We start from the raw sequence: 21,892 nt of genomic DNA on the forward strand, positions 1-21,892 counted from the left end.
GGAGAGGAAAGAGTTTATTTAGCTTGGATGGCCTGATCATGCTCAGTCATTGAGGGAAGCCAGGGCAGGGACACAACAGAAGTGGGAAGCATGGAGGAATGTTGCCTGCTGGCTTGTTCTTCATGGCTTTCTCAGCTTGTTTTTAGTACCAGGCAAGATGCCCAGGGGTGACACTACCCACAGTGAGTTGGGTCCTCCTACATCAATCATTAATTATGAAAATGCCCCCACAGACTTGCTTACTGATTGATCAAGCTGATGGAGGTATTTTCTCAGTGGATGTTCCTTCCTTCTTCCCAGATGGTCTAGCTCACTTCCAGTTGACAGCATAAGGCACATGCCATAGGGCACCTTACCTGGACTTTTATGTCGGTACTGGAGATCCAATTCAGGTCCTCATGCTTGTTCAGCAAATGCCTTACCAGATTAAAGTTATACACTTGAAAGAAAGAGAACCAGCCCCTGCACAGTGAAGTTTTCCTTCAGTGACTCCTCCTGTCTCTTGTCTACTCATTCCCAAACACTTCAGTTCCCTCCTATGAGCCAGCCACTGTGCTAAACACAGCTCGTATATGTTTCCAGGTCTTCCTCTCACCAACACACCCATCGTTACATTGTACTTAAAGAAAGGAAATGTCAGAGAAATTAAGTGACTTGACCAAGGCCGTATAATTGATAGGTGGTATTCTCAGAACTAAAAATTGGATTCTCAAGTTTAAGGCTTTTGTGGAATATATAAGGGCACACAGACACACAGACAGGCAGGCAGGTGTGTACACATGTGCGTACATGCACACACATACACACACACACACAGAGGGGGGAGAGGGAGAGAAGGAGAGGAAGGAGGAGAGGGAGGAGGGAGAGGAGGAGGGAGAGAGATCGTGTGAGAGACAGAGAGACAGAGAGAGGCTTTGTCTTTTTGTCTTACCTGGTACTGTGGAGGACACAAGCGGGCCGGATCTACTTAGGAAAGGAGCTTGTGGAGCCTGCTCTCTGTGTGTAGTCCTTCCCAGGACTGGGAACACAGTTGTTGAACTTGGCCCCTGGCTGAGGAGAATGTTTAGCAGACAACTTCAGGAATTGGATGATACTGTGAGGGGAGGAGACACTCAGCGAGGGCAGAAAACAGTGCAGCCTTCTAGAAGGGGCGGTCAGCTAGGGGAAAGGATTGTGTAGACACTGCCCAGTGTTTATGGGCTACTCAAGGTGGGGCAGGATAGGGAAGGTGGAGTCTTCATAAGTTCTCTGCAGCTAACCTGCTCCCCTTTCTCAGTCTGGACCCTTCTTTTTCATCTATATGACAGCTGAAGGGCCACACAGCTTCACAGCTAAGATCTGTCATCCAGAGCCATAGCAATCACATTGGTGTGCTCCTCAGTTCTACTTGCAACATCCATCTCTTCCTGGATGATCCTCTCGCTCCATTCCTCACTTATGAAAATGATAAATTCTAAGGATTTGTTTGAAGACCAGTGTTAACGAGCTAATTCTTGAGAGGCTCATAACACACAGGGTAGACTCTGTTGGCTGTTTCATTTGGAATTCTAATTAAGAGAAACAATTTTATGTATGGGCAGAAGGCAGGGTCTTTGGAGTTCCAAAGGTTTGGACTTAAGTCCTGGGTCTGCCACTTGTGAGAAGAAACCCTGGACAAGCCATTATGTCCTTGAATTGTGGCAGCTCATCAATTAATGATGTTGGGGAAGTTACTGTAAGGTTAGTTCTGTGAGATCATTGAAAGGATTATGTAACTATGTCTGTAGAGAACCTGACCCGGAAATTTAGATACAGGCTGGATATTGATGTTGCATTGATTGTTTAATGAAGGTGATCACACATGGTGCATGTAGCAGTCCTTTTTTATTACTCCAGTTTGGGGGTCAGTGTTGGAGAGTGGAGGACCTCCAGGGTTCTGGCCTGGCTTTCTCAGCACTCTTACCCTCCTAATCTCTGTAGAATCTGGGATAAAAGTTACCACTGAAGAAGACAGCAGAGGGCAAGCCTGACAGGCCATATGCTTCCTAGATGATTAATTTATGATGAATTTTTTTTTTTTAGCACAAAGTAAGATTTACATTGGGGGAGAAGGGTAAATAAGAAGCCAGAGTGAGGTGACTGGCCACAGCAAGCTACACATTAAATACCCAAAGTGCAAAAGTGCAAAAGTCACTGAGTGAAATGGAAGGGGTGGCAGTAGAACCCAAGAGATGCTGCATTCTGGACCCAGCAGGTGTCTACTGAGTGACCACACTAATACATGGCCAAGAGGACAGGTCCTTGGGGCAGGCAGTCTGAATATGAGTCTAACTTTCACTAGTTAGCAGCCTAGTGGCACTGTGAAGGTTTCTGTCCCTCTGCCTCCATGACAAGTGGGTCCGAAGTAGAGAAAGCCCAATTCTGAAGATTTTGTGTATACTCCTCTTCTGCCTCAGCCCTGACTGTAGTTAGCCTAATGCTACTGAACTAACATGCTAGACAGTGAGTTCCATAGTGAACACAATCACTTCTGGACTTGGGCATATAAGGGAATATTAACTGATCTGCACTCTTTTATGATTCAGCTCTGCAGGAAGCTGCACGGAGGCATGACAGCATAAAGTGACAGAGACACCATCAGTCATTCTTTCTAGATGATATTGTATTAGTGGAATCTCCATCCTGGACTTTCATACGGAACAGCTCCCATAACCCTATAAAGAACCATTGATTTACTCATCACAAACACATCCTGAGCATCTCTTAGGTACAGACATGGCTTTGAATATGCTCTCCAGAAAGTTTCCTGCCCTGTGTCAGACAGGCAAAAAGCAACAAACAAAAACCTCAGGCTTTGACTTCTACAATGATATACACAACAGTTCATGATCTGTACACAAAGACATAGAAGTTGAAGCCATTCTAGAACATTCCCAGAGTCACAGAGGACAGTATACAAGGCAGGACAAGACTTGAATGTTATTTTATCTAAGCTAAGTTTTCCTGCTCAATTCTTTCAATAATTTTCTGCTTCAACTATGTTTGATGCGCCTCCATTTCTGATTTCAGTTTTTTCACCTAGGGAAGGTATTCTTCTCCCAAGGATCTGGATATTGGTTGGATGGAAAAAACTTTCGTTGCCTTTCCATTGCCTGGTCAATCTTATCCACCATATCTGGAAAAAACTGTCTCTGGGAGATATAAAGTCTCCCTGTAGTTTGGTCTTTGTTGTGTCCATAACAAGGCATCAGTGGCTTCCTCATTCACCTCAGATCTCATGTGGAATAAGGTTTGAAAGACACTTCCCAACATGCAGCACACAGGAAGCACTTTTCAAATGGAGGCTCTCATTTTACAAAGAAACTTCAGACTAGATGCACATGGCTGAGATCAGTGTTCTGTATGGATTCTTTGTACTTACTATACAACTGTTTCTATTTCCTCATCTGAAGATGAGAACAGCAGAATTGATCCCATATGATTGTTGTGATAATTAAAAATTATATACACATTACCTAGAAGAGTGCCTGGCATGTGTTAAGAGTGCTGTGATTGTTAATTATTAAGAGAGGAATAAGAAGACAGAAGAAATGATCAGTTTTTTTTTAATTTAGGTGTGCTCATGCAACACACTCAGAAAGTTGACATAAAATTCAACAAGGATTTTTTGCATTAATACCTTTGGTATTAGAGACCTATAAACTTTAAATTTTCATTGTTTAAATTTAAAAATTTATATTCTCTCTCTCTCTCTCTCTCTCTCTCTCTCTCTCTCTCTCTCTCTCTCTCTCTCTCTCTCTCTCTCTCTCCCCCCTCTCTCTCTGTATGTGTGTGTGTATGAAATGTGTGAATGAGGGTGTGTGCATGCCAGAAGACATCAGGAGTTAATTCTCTCCTTCTATTGTGTTGAGTCAGAATCTCTTGTTTTTTTCTGCTAGTCTGTATGCTTTAGAATAACTGGCCTTCAAGCTTCCAGGAAATTATCTTGTCTTTGTCTTCCATCTTGCATTAACAGTGTTGGAATTATGGATGTGTGGCACCAGATCTTGAAGTTTTATATGGAACCAAATGAACTCAGGTAATCAAACTCAGGTAATCAAGCTTGCATGACAAGCAACCTTACCCACTGAGTTATCTTGATGGCTCTGCATGACTTTTAACACTTTTTCTTCTTCCTCTTTTTTCTCTTCCTCCTTCTTCTTCTTCTTCTTCTTCTTCTTCTTCTTCTTCTTCTTCTTCTTCTTCTTCTTCTTCTTCTTCTTCTTCTCTCTCTCTCTTTCAAATCTAATATGGTCTTATAATAAAAAAAAAAACCCAAGTCATATATTGGGGTGAAAGCTGAAAGATCAGAGAAGCAGAACAAGCCACAGCCAACATCTATTACCTCACCAACTCCATGAATCCTCTGACTGAAAGCCTCTGAGTCCTCACTCGAAAGGGTCTCAGCTGAACTGCTTTAGTTCCTGTTTCTTCATGCCTTATATACCTTTCTCCACCCAGACATCACTTCCTGGCATTAAAGGCGTGTGCTTCCCAGTACTGGGATTAAAGGTGTGTGCTACCACTGTCTGGCTCTGTTTCCAGTGTAGCCTTGAACTCACAGAGATCCAGATGGATCTCTGCCTCCCGAGTGACAGGATTAAGGGTGTGTGTTACCACTGTCTGGCCTCTATGTCTAATCTAGTGGCTGGCTCTGTCTTCTGATCCCCAGGCAAGTTTATTAGGTTACACAATATATCTCCACCACCAACTCCCCCCCCCCCCCCCCCCCCCCCCCCCCCCCGTCTAATGCTAGAGACTGAAACCCAAGGTCTTGCACATGCTGGCCTAGCACTCTACTACTGAGCTTACTCAGTAGGAGTGAATTCATGCCTAGTACTGTAAACCTAGCAAACTGCCTGTGGGTGATAAGGTCATAGGCCTTAGAGGAGAAACCACTTCTGCCCATTTCCTAAACCAGTTTAACTTCTAACTGTATTGGAAGTGCTTATCTTTATTCCCAAAGATAAGTAGTTCGTACCCTTCATCAAAGACGCTTCTTTGTGAAGCAAATGGGGACCATTACAGAAATCCACACCCAGTCAAAATGCAGAGAACAAGGGACTGGGGTGTCCAACCCCAGCCAATCTATCTGCAGCACAGTGCTCACACCTAAGGCTCAGGGAAGTCTGCTGGAGATGGGATAGAAAGACTGGAGGAGTCAGAGGACCAGAATGTCTGCTGTGAGACGGGGTCTTTCACATATGGCAGGGTCATCACACCCAGGAAATCACAAAGGTTGCTTCAGCAAGACCTGTATAATGATGACATCTGTTGACACGCCAATGTTGGTGGGAGAAATCCTATAAGGTCCTATCCCCTGATAAAGAGCTGTAGAGAATGAAGGGCTACATTGAGAAGGAGCATCAGAGAGGAGCCCCTGACGGGTTATTCAGTCCAAGTGGTCATTCCTAAACACACACAGGCACCACTAAATGGGCCTGTATACATACATCTACCTGTGTATGTAACAATAATTAAAGGAGAGGTCATGGATTTGAGGGGGGGCATGGAGGAGTTAGTGGGGGAGAAGGAAGAGTGGAAATGACATAAATAAAAAAAAATAAGAAACGTGACCCAGTCTCAAGAAAAGCAGGGCATCGGTGGGTAAAACTGATGACCCAGATTGGGAGTAGTAGATAATAATTTTAATAGATGCTGTAGAGCTTCTTAAGGACTAGAAGAAAAAGAATGCTAAAGAGAAACAAAAAGAACTTTTAGCAGAGAAATAGAATTTTTAATTGGGAATCATTAACTGAAAAAACTCTTGTTACTTTAAATTAAAAATTAATTGACTGGACTTTCTGGCAGATTCAAGATGATCAAAGGAAGTCAGTGAACCCGAAATGAGATCAGAAGAGATGGCCACTCAGGATAATAATAGAGAGAACTTTGAAACTGTGAGTGAAACATTGGTGGACCTTGGAAGCATTAGTTAAGGGCCAGAAGGAAGCAAACAGAAAAGAAATAATGGCCCAAACTGTCTCAGTTTTTGGTGAAAAATGAATATTTATGGGCTCTTAGAATATCAGAAAGAAGTATAAACAGGGGAAATGTAAAAAGAAAACCACCTAGGCATATAATCACATTTATTTTTAATAAAAATAGAGATGATGGCTGGAGAGATGGCCCAGTGTACTACCTTTGCAGAGACCAGATTTGGCTCCTAGGTTGTCAAGTGCCTCTCACTACCTGTAACTCCAGCTCCTGGGGATCTGATGCCCTCTTCTGGCTTCCAAGTGCACCCCCCTAACACACATGGAGAGAGGAAGGGGAAGGAGAGGGGATCAAAGGTAGGGAGGAGTAAGTGAGTTAGGGAGAGGGAAGAAGAGAGCGGGAGGGACAAGACAAAATGAATAGTTTTAAAAATGAAGAAAGAGTTGTAAAAGCAGAAAGAGGAAAACAACGCAAGGAGACAACAAGCATGGACAGAAGGCTAGTCCTCAGCCGGGTGGTTCATCAGGTAGCCCTCTTTCATGTCCCCATGGGTAATCTGCAGACAAAAGCTCTTCTGTGGAAGTCTTGAGGTTTGTGACACCCCAAAGCTCTATGATCTAGAAGGGTGGTTTCAGCGAACACACTTTGACCCAGTGTTAAACCGTGGCTCAGGTTCTAGACCTGGAAATTGCACCATCCTCCTGTAGCCTTGGCTGAACCCTTCTGCGGCTTTGGCCCTAATATCAAAAGCTTTGACAAGAGACCAGAAGTGAGTCACATGCATTAGTGCATTAGGCAGGTGTGCCCCATTTGGTCTCAATTGCAGATCCTGAAGCGACACTCTAACTCAGCCCCAGCTCATACCAGCTATTGTTTGAGATAAGTCATTATTGCATACAGCTGCAGAGGGAAGTGTGCCCATGCTAGTCCCCAGGGCAGGTTTGTTAATCTTAGCTCCTCTGTAGCTCCTAAACAGGCCCCAAAGCATGTCTCTACTCTAACAGTAATCCTCCCTGCATAAAACATAGCTAAGGCCTGCCTGGATGCAACTCTGGGGGCACATTTACCAACTTCAGTTGCAGAGCAGACTCAAAGGACCCAATTCTCTCCCCCTAAGCTGTGGTCTGACAGCAATTCTGCCAAACTATGGCCAAGCCGATGATATGCCCACTTACTCTTCAGGGAGGCTTGCCAACCTCCGTTCCTCAGAGGACCCTGGAATAGCCCTAAATCTCAGCTCCACTTTCTCTCCAGTGCAGGTTGATGGCAGTCTGAACTCTGGGTGCATGTATGCAGAGAAGTTGTACAAATATTAAAAGTCCCCCAAGTATGCAACAGGTGGAGATGAAAACCAAAGGTGGCATGGCAGCCATCATGCAGCTCAGCTCTGCTGGATCTTTGTCAAGCAGCTGTGCTTGCTTTATGACCTCTGCCATTCCCATCAGACATGGCTGTGCCCTTTACCACAAAATGAAATATAAACATTTTTCAGAGACAATCTTATAGGCAGAAATTTTAAAGTATGAAACTATCATTTGACTTATGCAGAAATTAATTTATGAACTGAGAGTTAGAATTTACACATAATTTGAAAAATGATGTAGACAACTACTATCAATAAATCATCATGGTGCTATGAATTTTACTGTATTCACAATAAAATTATGGTTCATGGTTTTTATAATAACTTCAATAACACTGAAAAGCTTCAAACTAAAACTACAACTAAATAAAAACTAAACCCAAACCCCTCAAAGGCTTACAAATGTAGGGTGGCCATGGTTGCAAATTCTGGGTTTTATATTACATTTTTCACTGCTTTGGTTGCTCTCCTAGTTCCCATATCCTGCTTTAAGCGCGCTATACCGAAAAGACACAGGCTAAGAGACTTAAAGCACAGGCATATTGTCTCACAGCTCTGAAGTTTAGCCACACTCAGCAGTGTTGGCATGAGTGATTCCTCCTGAAGCTGCGAGGCCAGGCTCAGTCCCAGCCCCTCTCATTAGTCGATGGATGGCCATCTTCATGTCCACATGGTGTTTCCTTGTGTCTGCCTATATCTGTGTCCAGATTTCTCTTCTTGGTTAAGACATCACTCATACGAGATAAAAGATGCCCTCTTTTCTGTAGGCCAGTATAAACACATCAGGGAATGGAGCCCATTTCTGTGTTTCTCAGTAACCCATTGTAGCACCAGTGGCCTCCTCAGAGACCCCCAAAGGTTAGGAATGGTGGTAGAATTGGTTTTGAGTGTCAGAAACAAGAAATCAGCTTAAGATGTAAAACAAGTCACTATCATAAACACTGCCCATCTCATTTCTTGAAACACAGAAAGTTACCAGTGCTTATTAATTCTTCCTTATTAATTTTCTATTGTCTGTTCTTTCTGGCACCTCTAACAACTCCAGTTTAAATTCCTTGGGGGGAAAGGAACTTTATTTTATATAAAATTTTGGATTTATTACTAGTACACTTCCCCCCTCGTCCAGGTGTGTGCCACTACTTGCTCATGGGTGTGGGGGTCAGAGGACAACTCTCCAGGCTGGGCTCTCGCTTTCTACCTCATTCTTGCGGGGTCTTTCTTGTTTCTGCCAAGCAGTATACCCTAGGCTACTTGGTTGGTAAGCTTCAGGGCTATCCTCCTGACTGTTCCTGTCTTGTAACAGGAGCGTTGGGATTACAGTGCACCCCAGCCAGCTTTTATGTGGACTCCGGGGATCACCATCAGGCTTACTGACTGAGCCATATCACCAGCCTTGTTAAACAGTACCCTCACGGCAGAGGACAATAGCAAGAACCCAAACCCACGTGTTGGCAGCTGAATAAACGAAAGTGTGGACTTGAGCGCCGCCTGGTGGTCAGATTAGCTGTTACCCAATGCCTTTGAGCCTACTTTCCCTTCCCTTACCTGCCTGAGAACCTACCTGGTAACACGGGTAAGGCTGGCAATCCACACACACTCCTGCCCTGGACAACTGAAATCTTTGTGTGATGAAGGAAGAAACTGAGAACTTGGAAATCAGTAGGCTCACGAAAAAGACTACAGCATTGAGGGAAAGACCGATTTCTGGAAAATTCTGCCTTTATGCTATTTACTGTCACTGTTCCCAGGCTGATCCTGGAGCGTTCCAGAACTAGCTTGTCAATCAATGCACGGGATTTCCTAGGGCCCTGTTCCACCCAGTCTGCCAGAGAACAAAGAATGAACTCTCTTGGAGGCCAGGGGGAGCTCCAGTAAGGAGCTCAAGGGTAGCGTGTCCCACTAAGGAGGAAGAAGACCAACTCTGCCTCCCACCAACTGGACTCCTCCAGATTCACTTTCCTGTTGACACTGTCAGAAAGAGACACCAAACAATGACATATTAGTTTTAGGTGACAACGGGTAATGGCTTATGATAAGTCTTTTTTTGAACCCTGATACGCCTCTCCACCGACGAAGCAATCCAAATCAGACTGAATCAGGAAAAGCCCAGGTTTAAGGGGTAAAGCGTTCCCGGGTGATTCCCTGGCCCCTCAGAGAGGAGACTGGGATGAGAGACTGCAAGAACCACGTGTCTGTTTTCTTGGATGCAGCTTATATACCCTGTGGGAGTGGTCTTGAGCCTCTCTTGGGGAGGAGCTGTGTTTGGCGGGCTTTGAAGGGGCAGGTTTAGGGAAAGAGATAAGGGCGGGGAGTTGAGGTGGATCTTCCACCAGACTCCTTCCAAACAGCTCAAAATACTATGCTCACATCTGGAACATTCCTCAGTATTATATATTCGCAAAGGTAAATGAATGATAAAACAACCACACTGATTTGAGAGCTGTGCATTGCCCTCCGGGAGTTCTTCCATGGTGCAGATTTTAGGTGTCACACTCTCATATCTGTTTCACTGCTCAGCTTGCTGAAAGATCTGGCCCTGTCAAGTCAACAGTGGGTAGGGCCCTTCTCCACCTACAGCCCCAGAGGGCTCAGCTTTCCTTATTTTAGGAACTTCTTCGTCAGTACCCAGGTCTTGTATGGAGCTAGAACATGAAAAGAGTTGGTAGGATGTGAGCAAAAGGACCACATTCCAACAAAGGGCCAGACCTTAGTGTCTACAAAGCTTTCTCCTGCCCATAGCTCCCATGACTTCCCCTCCAGCTCCCCTTTGCAGCAGACAGGCTCTTGTAGTGGGCTGAGCAAAGGAAGCCAAAAATGAAGCAGGCGGTCATTTTCTGACCATGGTGCAGGCCACCTGTAAGCCCACCCAGGCCTGACTACCCCTGGATGGGTGAGGGACTTCATGCTCTTCCTCACCTTGCTCCTGCACATGCATCTCACACAGGTTTACTCTCTCCCACTTGCTTACCGAAACCCCGCACAGGACCGTATGTATCACTTGCTTTTCACAGACGAGGAAACCGAGGGTCTGATTGGCAGCTTATTCTTCGTGGTAAAAGAACTGGACGCTCAGTACCTCCAGCTCTAAAAGTGAGTGACTTTCCCAGAGGGCTCCATCTGCTTCCTTTTAGATAAGGTGACACCACATGCCCTGCCCATATGGGAACTTTTGGCTTCCACTTTCCGAGATTAATGATCTTGATATTTGACCCTGATAGTTCTTAAACTTTGGCTCAGATGGCTCACCTTTGTTTTACTTCTTGGTATAATTGTTCTATACTATTTACTTCCCTCTTCAGTGTTACAGTTGGGGAGCAGGGCTTGGTACATGGTGTGTGTGTGTGTGTGTGTGTGTGTGTGTGTGTGTGTGTGTGTGTGTGTGTGTAGGGTGCTTAACATTTTTAAAATGGAAGGTAATATTAATTCAACATGAAACCTTTCTCAACTCCAACTTTAAAGCAAGTTTTAAGTGCCACAAACAAATGAAACTAAATACTGAAAACACAAGTTGTTAGCATTGGTAAATCCTATTAGGCCATAGTTTGCTGCCAAGTATTTGAGACTAGTTTTGCTAAGAGGGAGATCAGATTTTCACTAGTTATTTGTTGCTATGGTAACGCTGCACGAACAGGCAACTTGGGAGCAGAAATCTGCAATCTTCTCTGGGGTGGGGAGGGCATTGATAGTTGCTGAATAAGAGTAGACTCTACTATCAGAGATGATCAGGAAACCTAAAGACAGCAAAGTAGAGAATTCTGACAGACTGGAGGAAGACAGTATTGGTCACTCTTAACTCTTGCCCCAGTGCTGGGCTCACAGCAATTCTTTTTTTTTTTTTTTTTCCTGGAACTTACTCTGTAGCCCAGGCTGCCTCGATCTCACAGAGATCCACCTGCTTCTGCCTCCAGAGTGCTGGGATTAAAGGCATGTGCTACCACTTCCTGGCACTCACATCGATTCTAAACAGGCTTATATAGCAGTGGATGGGGGTGGGTAGCTGGGGAGGGGACTGACTGTTGGGTAGAATACATGAGAGTTTGCCACACGGCTTAAGTCCCTCCTTCTTTCATAGGTTATGGCCCTGAATCTTGCCACACGGCTTAAGTCCCTCCTTCTTTCATAGGTTATGGCCCTGAATCTTTAACTTCCCGCTCACTCTTCTTCTCATTCGTATCTATTGAAAGTGTAGACGGCATTAGCTCCTTCTGTCCTGTCATAGAGGCTGTTGTCGTGGCTCAGCCAACAGCTGTCTGTGTTCTGATCCATGGGCTCCGCTGAATGTTGCTGGGAGGAGGGGGACAAGTACTCACATGGTCTGCTGCCAAATGTAATGGGCTCTCTTCAGTTCTTGCTGTGGCTGTTCTCAGTGGTGCTGGTCGGTTGTGTTAGGATTGTTTCCTTCCCTCTCTCTGATACTGACTGGCCTTCTTTCTCCTTTGTGTTCATGGCATCTCCTTCCTCTTCATAACCCTTAAGGATTATGTCTCTTCAAGAACCTGCCCTTGGTAACCTGCTGCTCCTCTATTCCACATGCACTCTTCACCCATGTCAACAACCTCTTGGGTTGTTAACCTACACCACATTCAAAGTCCTGATTTCTCTCTGAGCTCCAACTTAAGTTTCTGACTAATTACCCAGTGTTATATATTGATATTCAATACACTAGATTCAATACTAATATTAATAATATTAATATTAGCAGCTAATACTGTTAACCTGAATGAGCATGGCCACTGAGTGAAACAATATTCTTACCTCTAATCCCACCCTTCTCAATGAGTGCTGAAACCATAGACCCTAGTTTGTCAGGTTAAAATCCCAGAAGTCATCCTTCAGTGTCCCACTCCCTCCAACACTATCTCCCTTCTTTAGTCATTAATTCACCAAATCCCACCAGAGGTTTCTCTAAGCACTTCCCAGTTTCCTTTTACACATTTTCTTCTAGCACATTTTCCACTCAGCTGCCAGGGTAATCATTTAAAAATGCACAGCTGACTTTGCTTTGCTCTGCATTAACTACTTTAATGGCATTGCTCTTTAGAACAAGTCCAAATTCCTTAGCATGTGATGCAATGACCTCCTCTGTCACCATACAAATTGGCCACGGTTCTTAGGCCACATAGTCTCTAATGAGGTGATTTCCTCGTTCTCTGGGGGATCTTACGCATTAGTTCTCTCAACATGTGCTGGGAGCAAATCCATAGGCAAAACACTGAGCATGGGTATTGGCTGTCCTATGAGTCCCTCACATTGAAAGCTTGAGGAATGTACTCTTGAGAAAAGGTGGGACCTAGAGGGGGCCTATTGGGGCATCTTTGGTCTTTGGGGACATACTCACAGTAGGAGCATGAGGTTCCGACCCTTCCTCATTCCCTTTCTTCTGGCTTGTGACATTTTGCTCTGTAGTATATGCTTGCCATGAGGTAGAGGCTCTGCCTCACCCTGGACTGAAACAGTGTGTCCAGTCCACCACCATGGGCTGAAAACTCTGAAACTGTATTGTAGCTGGAGTTTTCTCCAGTCCTGCCTGGCCTATGGTCAGGACAAATCTCTCTCACTGCCAGTCCCTCAGTCACGCAGACCCAACCGAATAAATACACAGAGACTTATATTGCTTACAAACTGTATGGCCATGGCAGGCTTCTTGTTATCTAGTTTTTCTATCTTAAATTAACCCATATCTATTGGTCTATAAGTTGCCACGTGGCTCGTGGCTTACCGGTATCTTAACATCTTCTGCAGCGTCTCTCTGCGTCAGCCTTCCACTTCCCAGAATTCTCCTCTCTGCTTGTCCCGCCTATACTTCCTGCCTGGCTACTGGCCAATCAGCATTTTATTTGTACAGAGTGATATCCACAGCACTGTATGTCCAAACCAAGCTTTTCTCTTTGTAAGTTGATTAATTCAGAATCTTTGTTGTAGGAAAGAAACTAAATACACCTTTAATCGCACTTTTAGGGTGGGAAACATCACACCATCAACACACATACAGTTGCTTTAACTTGACGCTCCTCTAGAGCCAAAGATGGGGCTTGCCAATCATTACTGGTTGGCACCAAGCATTCCTGGAGGGAAAACAAAGATTTTTTTTTCTAATTTTAAAAAGATTTATTTGTTCTATTTTATGTGCATGAATGTTTTGCCTGCATGAATGTCTGTGCACCATATACACACTTGATACCTGACAAGGTCAGAGGAAAACATCAAATGAAGGAATTGGAGTTACCATTGGTTGTGAGCATACCAACAGGAAGATTTTGCAGATGTGAATTTGTCCAGCGTCTTGGGGAGTTGTTAGAATGCTGCCTGCTTCCCCCACAGTAGAGTTTATTGTCTCTTCTACCCAGAGGAGGAAGCCCCAACCTTTGCATGTGGGGGGAATATGAGAGCATATTATCACCCTGAAGGTCAGGGCTGCTTGTGCAGGTGGTTTCATCCTCTGCCTGTTGGTTACATTGTCCCTTGCAGTAACATTAGGAAAGAGATATAGATGGCTGCTAAAATAACATGCTCCAAGGCACGGACATTTGGCAGTGGAGACCAGGCTCCTGGCTCTGCTTTCCCGTAGACTCTGTGACCTCTCTTAGCAGTTGTTTACCCTGTTGCTCTCACAGTCTGTTTGCAGATCTGCACTCTTACTTTACTAAACACATCATTAATGGAAAAGCAAATTACAGCCTTGATCTGTGTTGCTATCAAAGTGCAAACGTAAAAGTGTACTGAATGATGGAATATCTCAGAGAAAAATTGGGATAAAGCAATCACTTGATAAAATCGGGAGATGTTCCTTATATAACTTAGGCAAGGACATCATAATCAAGAGATTGTAACTCGGTCATAATAAACCATACTAAGTTAAGACATTAAAGCTAACCTTTCTCTCATCTCTCCACTCTCTCCTTGACATTCCCTCTGTCTGCTCCAGCTCTCTGAATGCTGGAGTCTTTCCTTAGATGATATCACTACCTCAGTGATGTAAACTGGCTGTGCACCCCCTGAGACTGTGTTGTTGATGAGCAGAGTAAGGCTCTGACTCAGAACATGGGTATGCTGGGAAAGGATTATGGTTTTATAATGTATCTTTAAATTATTTGACTCCCATGAAGAGGTAGAATTTCTGTGTCTTCTTCTGGAATCTGGGACAATATCAGTGACTGGCTGCTTATGTGGCCTTTGAGGGTAGGTCTTAAAAGGTGATTTAATCTTGTGTAGGTGTACATGTGGAGGCCAGAAGAGAACCTCTACCCTTGTTCCTGAGATGCTGACCACCATTTTAAAAGGAGACAAGGCATCACAGTGGCCAGGGACTTGTCAAGTAAGTTAGGCTGGCTGGCCTAAAGATCTGTCTGTCTCTGTCTCTTCTAGTGCTAGGATTATTAGCATGCCAAGTGTTTATTTTAAGAGGTGTCTGGGAATTGAACTCAGGCACTCATACCTGCAATTCATCAATTGAGCAACAATCCTACCATGATTTTATCATTATTACCTATGTAGGTGTGACAAGGGATCCTACCATACTATGAGGAAATTCTGGCCACATACAAGGCCTCCTTTTGTTATTCCAGCCCACTCAGGTTCCATGTGAGTGGAGTTCCTAGATGACAGGTGACTGGACACGATATTGGACAACTTAAATACTGGACACTTATTTTTCACAATTCTGGAGTCTACGAGGTTCAAGATGAAGGGGGTGATTGATTTGGTTCCCTGTCAAGGCTCTAGTGCTGTGCAGACATCTGCTTTCTCGCTGTGTCCTCACAAGATTAGGAGAGAGTGATCTCTTTCCCCACTCCTTTTCTTATAAAGCTACTAATCCTATCACGATGGATCCACCTTCATGACTTCCTTTTATCCAGGATAAGAAGATCCAGTACAAATATAGTCAACATATGAACCAGAGCGGCGGTGGCGGGTGTGGGGGCAACATAATCCCATCCATCAAATTTTTTCAACTCCCAAGTCCTTCAACCAAAGGTCCTAGATGTAGTGGAGCACTGCCATTAAAAAAAATCCACTATTTCCATTCTTCTTTCAAATTCCTGGTCCATAAAATTTATAAGCATAATGAGATGGTTGTTTTAAACTGCACTATTTAAGGTTGATTTATTATGAGCAATTATGATAGGTTGTGTGCTTGTGCATATTGGGGGTGGTGGTGGTTGATGTACCTGCTTTTGAAAAGGTGCTGTCAGGGTATCACAAGCAGGGAACAACAACAACAATAATAACAACAAAAAGAACAGAGCATCAGGAAGAGCTGGTGACTTCTTCACAGTCATTGTACACTGGCCCCTGTTAAAGGTACAAGCTACTAGGAATACTTCATCTAAGCCACACGAAGGAAGGATGGAGTGGAGTGAAGGGAGTCAGAGTCTATACTGAGGGACAGCACAGATTCCTCTTAAAAGAAAAGGGCTTCCACTATGCACAACACCCAAGGCAGGGCTCATGGCAGGACACTGTAATGGGATGCAATAAAAATCACGTTCAAGAGTTTTAGTAGGAGAGCCAGCACAGAAAGTAAAGGAGTAGCATGCGCTTGTAACCCCAGTGCTAGGGAGGTGGAGACAGGAGATGCTGGGACTCACTGGCCAGCTAGTCTAGCTGAACTAGTGATCTCTAGGCCAGTGACAAATTCTTTCTCAAAGGAGATGGATGGTGTTCCTGAGAGGGACAATCAAGATTTTTCTTTGGTGCTCACATACATGAACACTCATGTACATGCACACTTACACACACACACACACACACACACACACACACACACACACTTCCTAAACAAACATGAACATGCATCCATACACACAATTCTCAATATGGGATAATGATAGTAGGCCATGGTTAAGAAGGACCAGTCAGGATCAACAGAAAAGTAGTGTGGGACACAGATAACTATTATTTAGATCAGATAATGTCACTCAACTAAAAACCACCCAGTGCCCTCCACTATGAGAGAGCTTTGGCTGGACAGAGATTTTTCTCTAGCCAGACTTTTCATTAGATAAAGTAAGTCCTTAGTGTGACCATTTAAGATCTATGCCTTCAATCACAATTTAATATGAATAATTAACAGAGAGCAAACGCGTCAAGAAAAGGCTTTCGACAGAATAGGGAGAGCAGAGGCATTGAAGAATGTCTAAATACATGTGCAAGCTTTTCAAGAGCGGGGCAATTTGTGTCTAAAAAGGCAGCTAAACTTAGGCATTGTCTAATGTCATCCTTTCTTCTTTTTAGTTTTTATTACTTTTACTTTATTTATTTGTGTGTGTCTGTGTCTGTGTGTATGAGTGTGGGTGCTTATCCTCTGTGGGTTCTCCAGTCCATAAACTGTTGCAAAACCTCTCCTTTCTCTCTTGCCCAAATCACAGTTTTGATTTCGAAATGATTTTAATAGTGATCCTAGGAAGTGTAGAAACAAGATGAAATGTGAGCCACAGGGAGTGGCGTGTTTTGATGTGCAGAAGTTGAGCCTGCAGATGCAACACATATGAATGAAGATGGCTTGTGACATGCCTAGGACAGTGCCTTGTGCACGACAAATGCTCTGTGGTATTTGCTCCCCCTTTGGACACGATGTCCCTAAGAACTGAAGCAACTTGGGGAAGACTTTAGTGTCCTGCCCACATTCTCCTCTTTTCCTAATTTCTCTCCAGTTCCTTCTCTTCTCTTTTCTCCCCTCTTCATTCTACTTCCTCCTTCCTCCCTTCCAGCCCACTTTTATTTGTAATTCTTTTTCCTTGCTGTTTTATTAGACTTTTTCTCACTTCTTTCTGCAAATCTGTCATCCCCTCTTTCTTCTTTTAGTATCCAACATGTCATTGTTCTGTTTTAATAACGAAGCAAAGACAGAATTCACATACATGCCTCTGTTTGAGTAATCTTATGTCTCCATAGGAAAAGTGAGAAGTCACAGGAAAGGAATGGGGAAGACAGAAGCCTAGGGAGGGCCTTGGGAATTTCACTGGGCCTGGGCTTGTCCTGATGTTTTCCATTCCTTGGCTCGAAGCTTTTTCCGATCAATTTTCCCCATGATGGTCTTGGGCAGGTCCAAGACAAACTCCACCTGTTATGAAAAATCAGATCAATGTGGGTCATTGGTGACTACAGTACATTGAATTTTGTTTTTTAGAGGAGATGCTGTGAGCACTAGCTCTTAAGGCTGGAGGACCCAGGTACATGAGGATGGAGGATGGAGATGTTCTAAGTTGGCTCTGTTTGCCATAAGAAGCCTTGGAAGGTCTCTTGAAACCAGGGCAGGAAGAAGATGGCTAGAACAGAGAAGGGAGGTGTAGAGTACTAGTTTTTATATGTAGTCTTGAAGAGAGGAGAAGCAGCAAGATGAACATGGCATGGCCCAAAGGCAGACACTTAAACTTCCACATCAAACTCTATATGTTCTGTTTTTTTTTTAAGCTAACTTTCTTTTATTTCTTTCAATTAATTTATTCATTTTATTAAGAATTCCTTAATAAATCCTTATTTATCTTATCCCTAGTTATCTTGTCCCTAGTCCCTTCCTCTACTGGTCTGCTTCTTGACTGCCATGAGGTGAACAGCTTCCCTCTGCCATGCCCTTTCACCAGACATTTCATCCTTGCCACACACCTAAAATTATTGGAGCCCACTGACCAGGGACCACAACTTCTGAGACCATGAACCAAAACTACCTATTTCCTCCTTTAAGTGTTACTCGGGCACATTGTCATAGGGATGAGATGCTGAGCAGTTATGGTCTCTTCACCATGGCAGAGCGTTTGTCTTAGTGCCCAGAGTAAAAGTCCTTTCATTTTGTCATTTCCAGGAGGAGCGTTTCCATCTTCTTAGGAGAACCCCCTATTCCCCACTTAGATCACATTTTGGGTGTAGAGAAGAACCCTCTCCTACCCTTCCTCTGCTTTCTGCAAGGATGACCACACCACTCAGAACTGACTAATCAGGATATCCCACTGTCCTGGTTACATAGAATGGTTTAACTATGGGTACCTAAATTAGTCCAGCAAGAAGCAACTCCAAGACTTTCATTGGTCTGTGGGGGACATGCATGCAATTTCTCTACTGCAGTTTGCCAAGCTGCTAAGAATGTATACTTGGAGAGGATGACACCAGAGAGAGAGAGAGAGAGAGAGAGAGAGAGAGAGAGAGAGAGAGAGAGAGAGAGAGAGAGAGAGAGAGAGAGAGAGAGAACATTTCAATAAATGAGGCCAGTACAGAAGGAGAGTGAAGAAATTAAATTGAAATCTCTGAGCACATCATACATATGCCTGGGACTAACCATGAAGAAGATTGTGCCCACTCATGGACTTGCCAATTATACAAGCAACAAATTTTAAGTTATATTTCTGTCCTTGCAACTGAAAGCTGTATAGTTCTGAATAGTTTTGCAAAGCCCCACTATACAGTGACCTTCCATAAAAGCATTTGGCTTTTAATTTAGAGTGAGTCAAAGGCCGTGGCCATTTCTCATGCACTAAGATAGTTGTTGGGTTGTTTGGGGGGAGATTTTGGTCACTGCAGGGAGGACTTTTAAATTAGAGGCCTTGTTCTTGTGCCAAAGAAGAGAACTATATAACAGGTGTTCTGTAAGCACAGGGGACATGGGGTGGTAAAGGTCTTACCTTTCTGGGGTACTTGTATGGTGCTGTCACTGACCTCACATGATGCTGCAGTAACTTGGTGAGCTGGTCTGGGTCATGGGACAGAAACTCAGGGGCAAGGACCACAAATGCCTTTACCACCTACAGCAAGGATGAGACCCAAGAGGGATCAGAATACTTACTCATCTCTTGGGATGAAGCAAAATCAGTATCAAGATGCCCACTACTGCCACAACTAAATGCCTGCATCCATCCAAATGTCTGGGCCAAAGGAAAGGAAAACATGGGAAGTGGGTAAGAACAGCCAACATTCCAACTTGTTCTCAAGAGACTTATTGTTTTGAGTGGGAAGTGAGGCTAAGAGACCCCAGGTTCACCTAATACCCCAATGATAGTAAAGGCTGCTGAGGGGAAAGTAGACGCAGACAGGAGAGATAGGAAAACAAAGAATGGGGACTCTAAATCGTTTGTTTAATCTCTTTAAACTTCAGTTTATCCATCTGTAGGATTGGATAAGAAATTCATATTTAATTGATGGGAAGTAAAATAAAACCATCCACAACTCAAAGGTCAGTGGAAGCTCTTTTGCTCCCCCAGTGGCTCTCATTATTTCACACGTCATGTGGCCCATATCTGCCAGACATAGGACATCACCAAGCTTGTGCCATGCAGAAGTGCACTGGGGCACTGATCCACCTTAAACCCTCCCCCCCCCACACACTAAGCTCTGCACAGTCCTGTCACCCTGATGTTTTAGGGTCCTCCTCCTTAGTTATGCCTTAGTTCAAGGGCTGCATCTTCTAGACCAAGTCCTCCCTCTTTGACTCTGGTCAAGAACAGATCCTTCTTACAGGTGCTGGTGTGCTAGGGTGCTAAGTCTTGTCCCCAGCACTTTGCAAATATATAGCACATTTAATGCTCATAACAACCCCTCATCTCACAAATGTGGAAACTGAGGGAAATAGTGTTTCAGCAGCATGGTAGAGGTCATACAGCTGATTGGCAGTACGGTCAATATTTGAACCCAAGCTGTCTAGCCTGTGAATCTGTGTTCTTAACCTCCTTACAACACTGTCCCTGCATTTCACAACTACACATCACCTCTCCTCTGGTAGAGTCTGGGCTGCTGACCACAGCTGTCTCAACCACGGCAGGGTGCTCCATCAATGCATTCTCTACCTCTGATGGTCCAATCCGGTACCTGCAAAAGTATGTCCTTCAGAGAAGACAGGGTACCCAACCTCTAGGACTGAGAACAAGGAAGAACAAAACCCCAGAACACCCTTCCTGGTCCAGAAACAATGCTCACCCGCTGGAATTAATGATATCGTCTGTCCGCCCCAAGAAGTGGAAATACCCTTCTGAATCCTTGGTTCCCCGGTCTCCCAGAAGCCAAAAGTCTCCTCGAATATTGGCCTCTGTCTTCTTGGGATTTTCCTAGTGAGCACAGAAACAGAGAGCTACTATGTCTGCAAAATCTAAGACCCCTGTCTGAGGACTTCTATGACCAGTTCCTTCAGTTTACCACTTGAGCAACTGCACATTGTATGGTGGACCTGTCACAGATCTACCGACCTTGGATTCCCCAGCCAACCTGGAGAGTCTCCATTCATTTCAGTCATTCCACTGAAGGTCTCTCACCTACTACCCTGAGTCTAGTCTTATAGATAATATTGACATATTCACTGATTCATTTATAGTCTAGGGTGTTTCCCCCTGCATATTCCACCTTTCCTTCTGCAGACAATTTAACTTCTGTTCACTCCACAATACCACCTAAGGTTATTGAGTCCGTTTGGTATACCCACTCCCACCCCCACCCCCGACTCTTTCATTATACTTGAAAGGTCTAGAGACTGGCCAGCAGGATTCCAAAGTCTCAACCAGGGTTCACACTTCTGGCATGGCTGGACTCTTCTATTTAGCTGAGCCACTAACATATGAGCAGTGAGTAGGCTTGAGGCCTAGCGTTTTCTGGACATTTTTCTGTTACTCTGGAGTAGGAGCATGGGTTTTAAGTTGATGTCCAGTTAGGAGGTTAGAATTCTTCACCCAGCTCCATCATTAGGAATGTCAAGGGAAGTTCAAGGGGCTTGTCTGAAGCCAATCTGCTCTTCTAGGATGTAGAACTGAGGCAAGGAGCCACATTTCTTAACCACAGATTTCTTGTAGTCACCATGCAGCTTCTGCTGCCATTCCCACCATGGCCTTAAATATATCTGCCAATGCCACTGCATCTATTTCACGTGTATTAGATGGGGACACCCATGCTCTAGTCCTTTGCTAGAATGTGAGAGCCCATGGGGAAAGTATGCATACAGTGTTTGGAGAAGAGTGCAATGTAGCTGTGTCCTGGTTGCAGAACTTCAGTTTCCCCTGTGGAGGTGATAATTTGGACCTGTCAGGGTTTATTTATTTATTACACTTGTATGTGGTACAGTTCTAGGTGCTTCATAAATACCATTGCCTTTATATTGCTAATGCGATACAACATGATACCCAACTCACCAATGAGGATGTGAGACAGGGGGATGGATAACTTGCTCCTGATCATCCAGCAAATACTGGAACAGCATTTGAATTTAAGCAAGCTGGCTCTAAAAATTTTACATGGTGTCTAAGAGCATTAAATGTGTTTAAGGTATATCAGGAGTTTTAAGAGCACTTGCTCAATAAACCAGTGGTTCTCACCCTTCCTGATGCTGGGACCCTCTAATACAGTTCTTCATGCTGTGGTGACCGCCAACCATAAAATGATTTTCATTGCTACTTCATAGCTGCAATTTTGCTGCTGTTATAAAATCGTAATATAAATAACTGTGGTTACTGACGGTCTTAGATGACTTCTGTGAAAGGGTCATTTGACCTCAAAAGGGGTCATGATCCACAGGTTGAGACCTGCTACAGTAAATGATAGGAATAGCATTATCATTGGACTTGCCCATTTATTATCTTGGGCACAAGCATTTGCCACATATCT

The 21,892-nt window shown here is 44.1% G+C and overlaps 1 protein-coding gene across 2 annotated transcripts in view; it reads right to left on the reverse strand.

Annotated features, from left to right (window-relative positions):
* Window positions 1-17,169: 17,169 nt before the first annotated feature.
* LOC131899905 (acyl-coenzyme A synthetase ACSM2, mitochondrial) overlaps window positions 17,170-21,892 on the reverse strand; it is a 30,698-nt gene continuing 25,975 nt past the window's right edge. The window contains exons 10-13 of one of the 2 annotated variants that reach the window (XM_059251382.1): window positions 20,222-20,349; window positions 20,014-20,113; window positions 18,934-19,053; window positions 17,170-17,381 (exon numbers count right to left, since the gene is read on the reverse strand). In XM_059251382.1, coding sequence (XP_059107365.1) covers window positions 17,277-17,381; window positions 18,934-19,053; window positions 20,014-20,113; window positions 20,222-20,349 — 453 coding nt within the window. In that variant the 3' untranslated portion in view covers window positions 17,170-17,276. Of the gene's footprint in view, window positions 17,382-18,933; window positions 19,054-20,013; window positions 20,129-20,221; window positions 20,350-21,892 lie in introns of both variants that reach the window. The other variant, XM_059251378.1, reaches the window with a different exon arrangement.

The sequence above is a fragment of the Peromyscus eremicus genome, chromosome 1, assembly GCF_949786415.1.
Source record: "Peromyscus eremicus chromosome 1, PerEre_H2_v1, whole genome shotgun sequence".
Classification (NCBI taxonomy): domain Eukaryota; kingdom Metazoa; phylum Chordata; class Mammalia; order Rodentia; family Cricetidae; genus Peromyscus; species Peromyscus eremicus.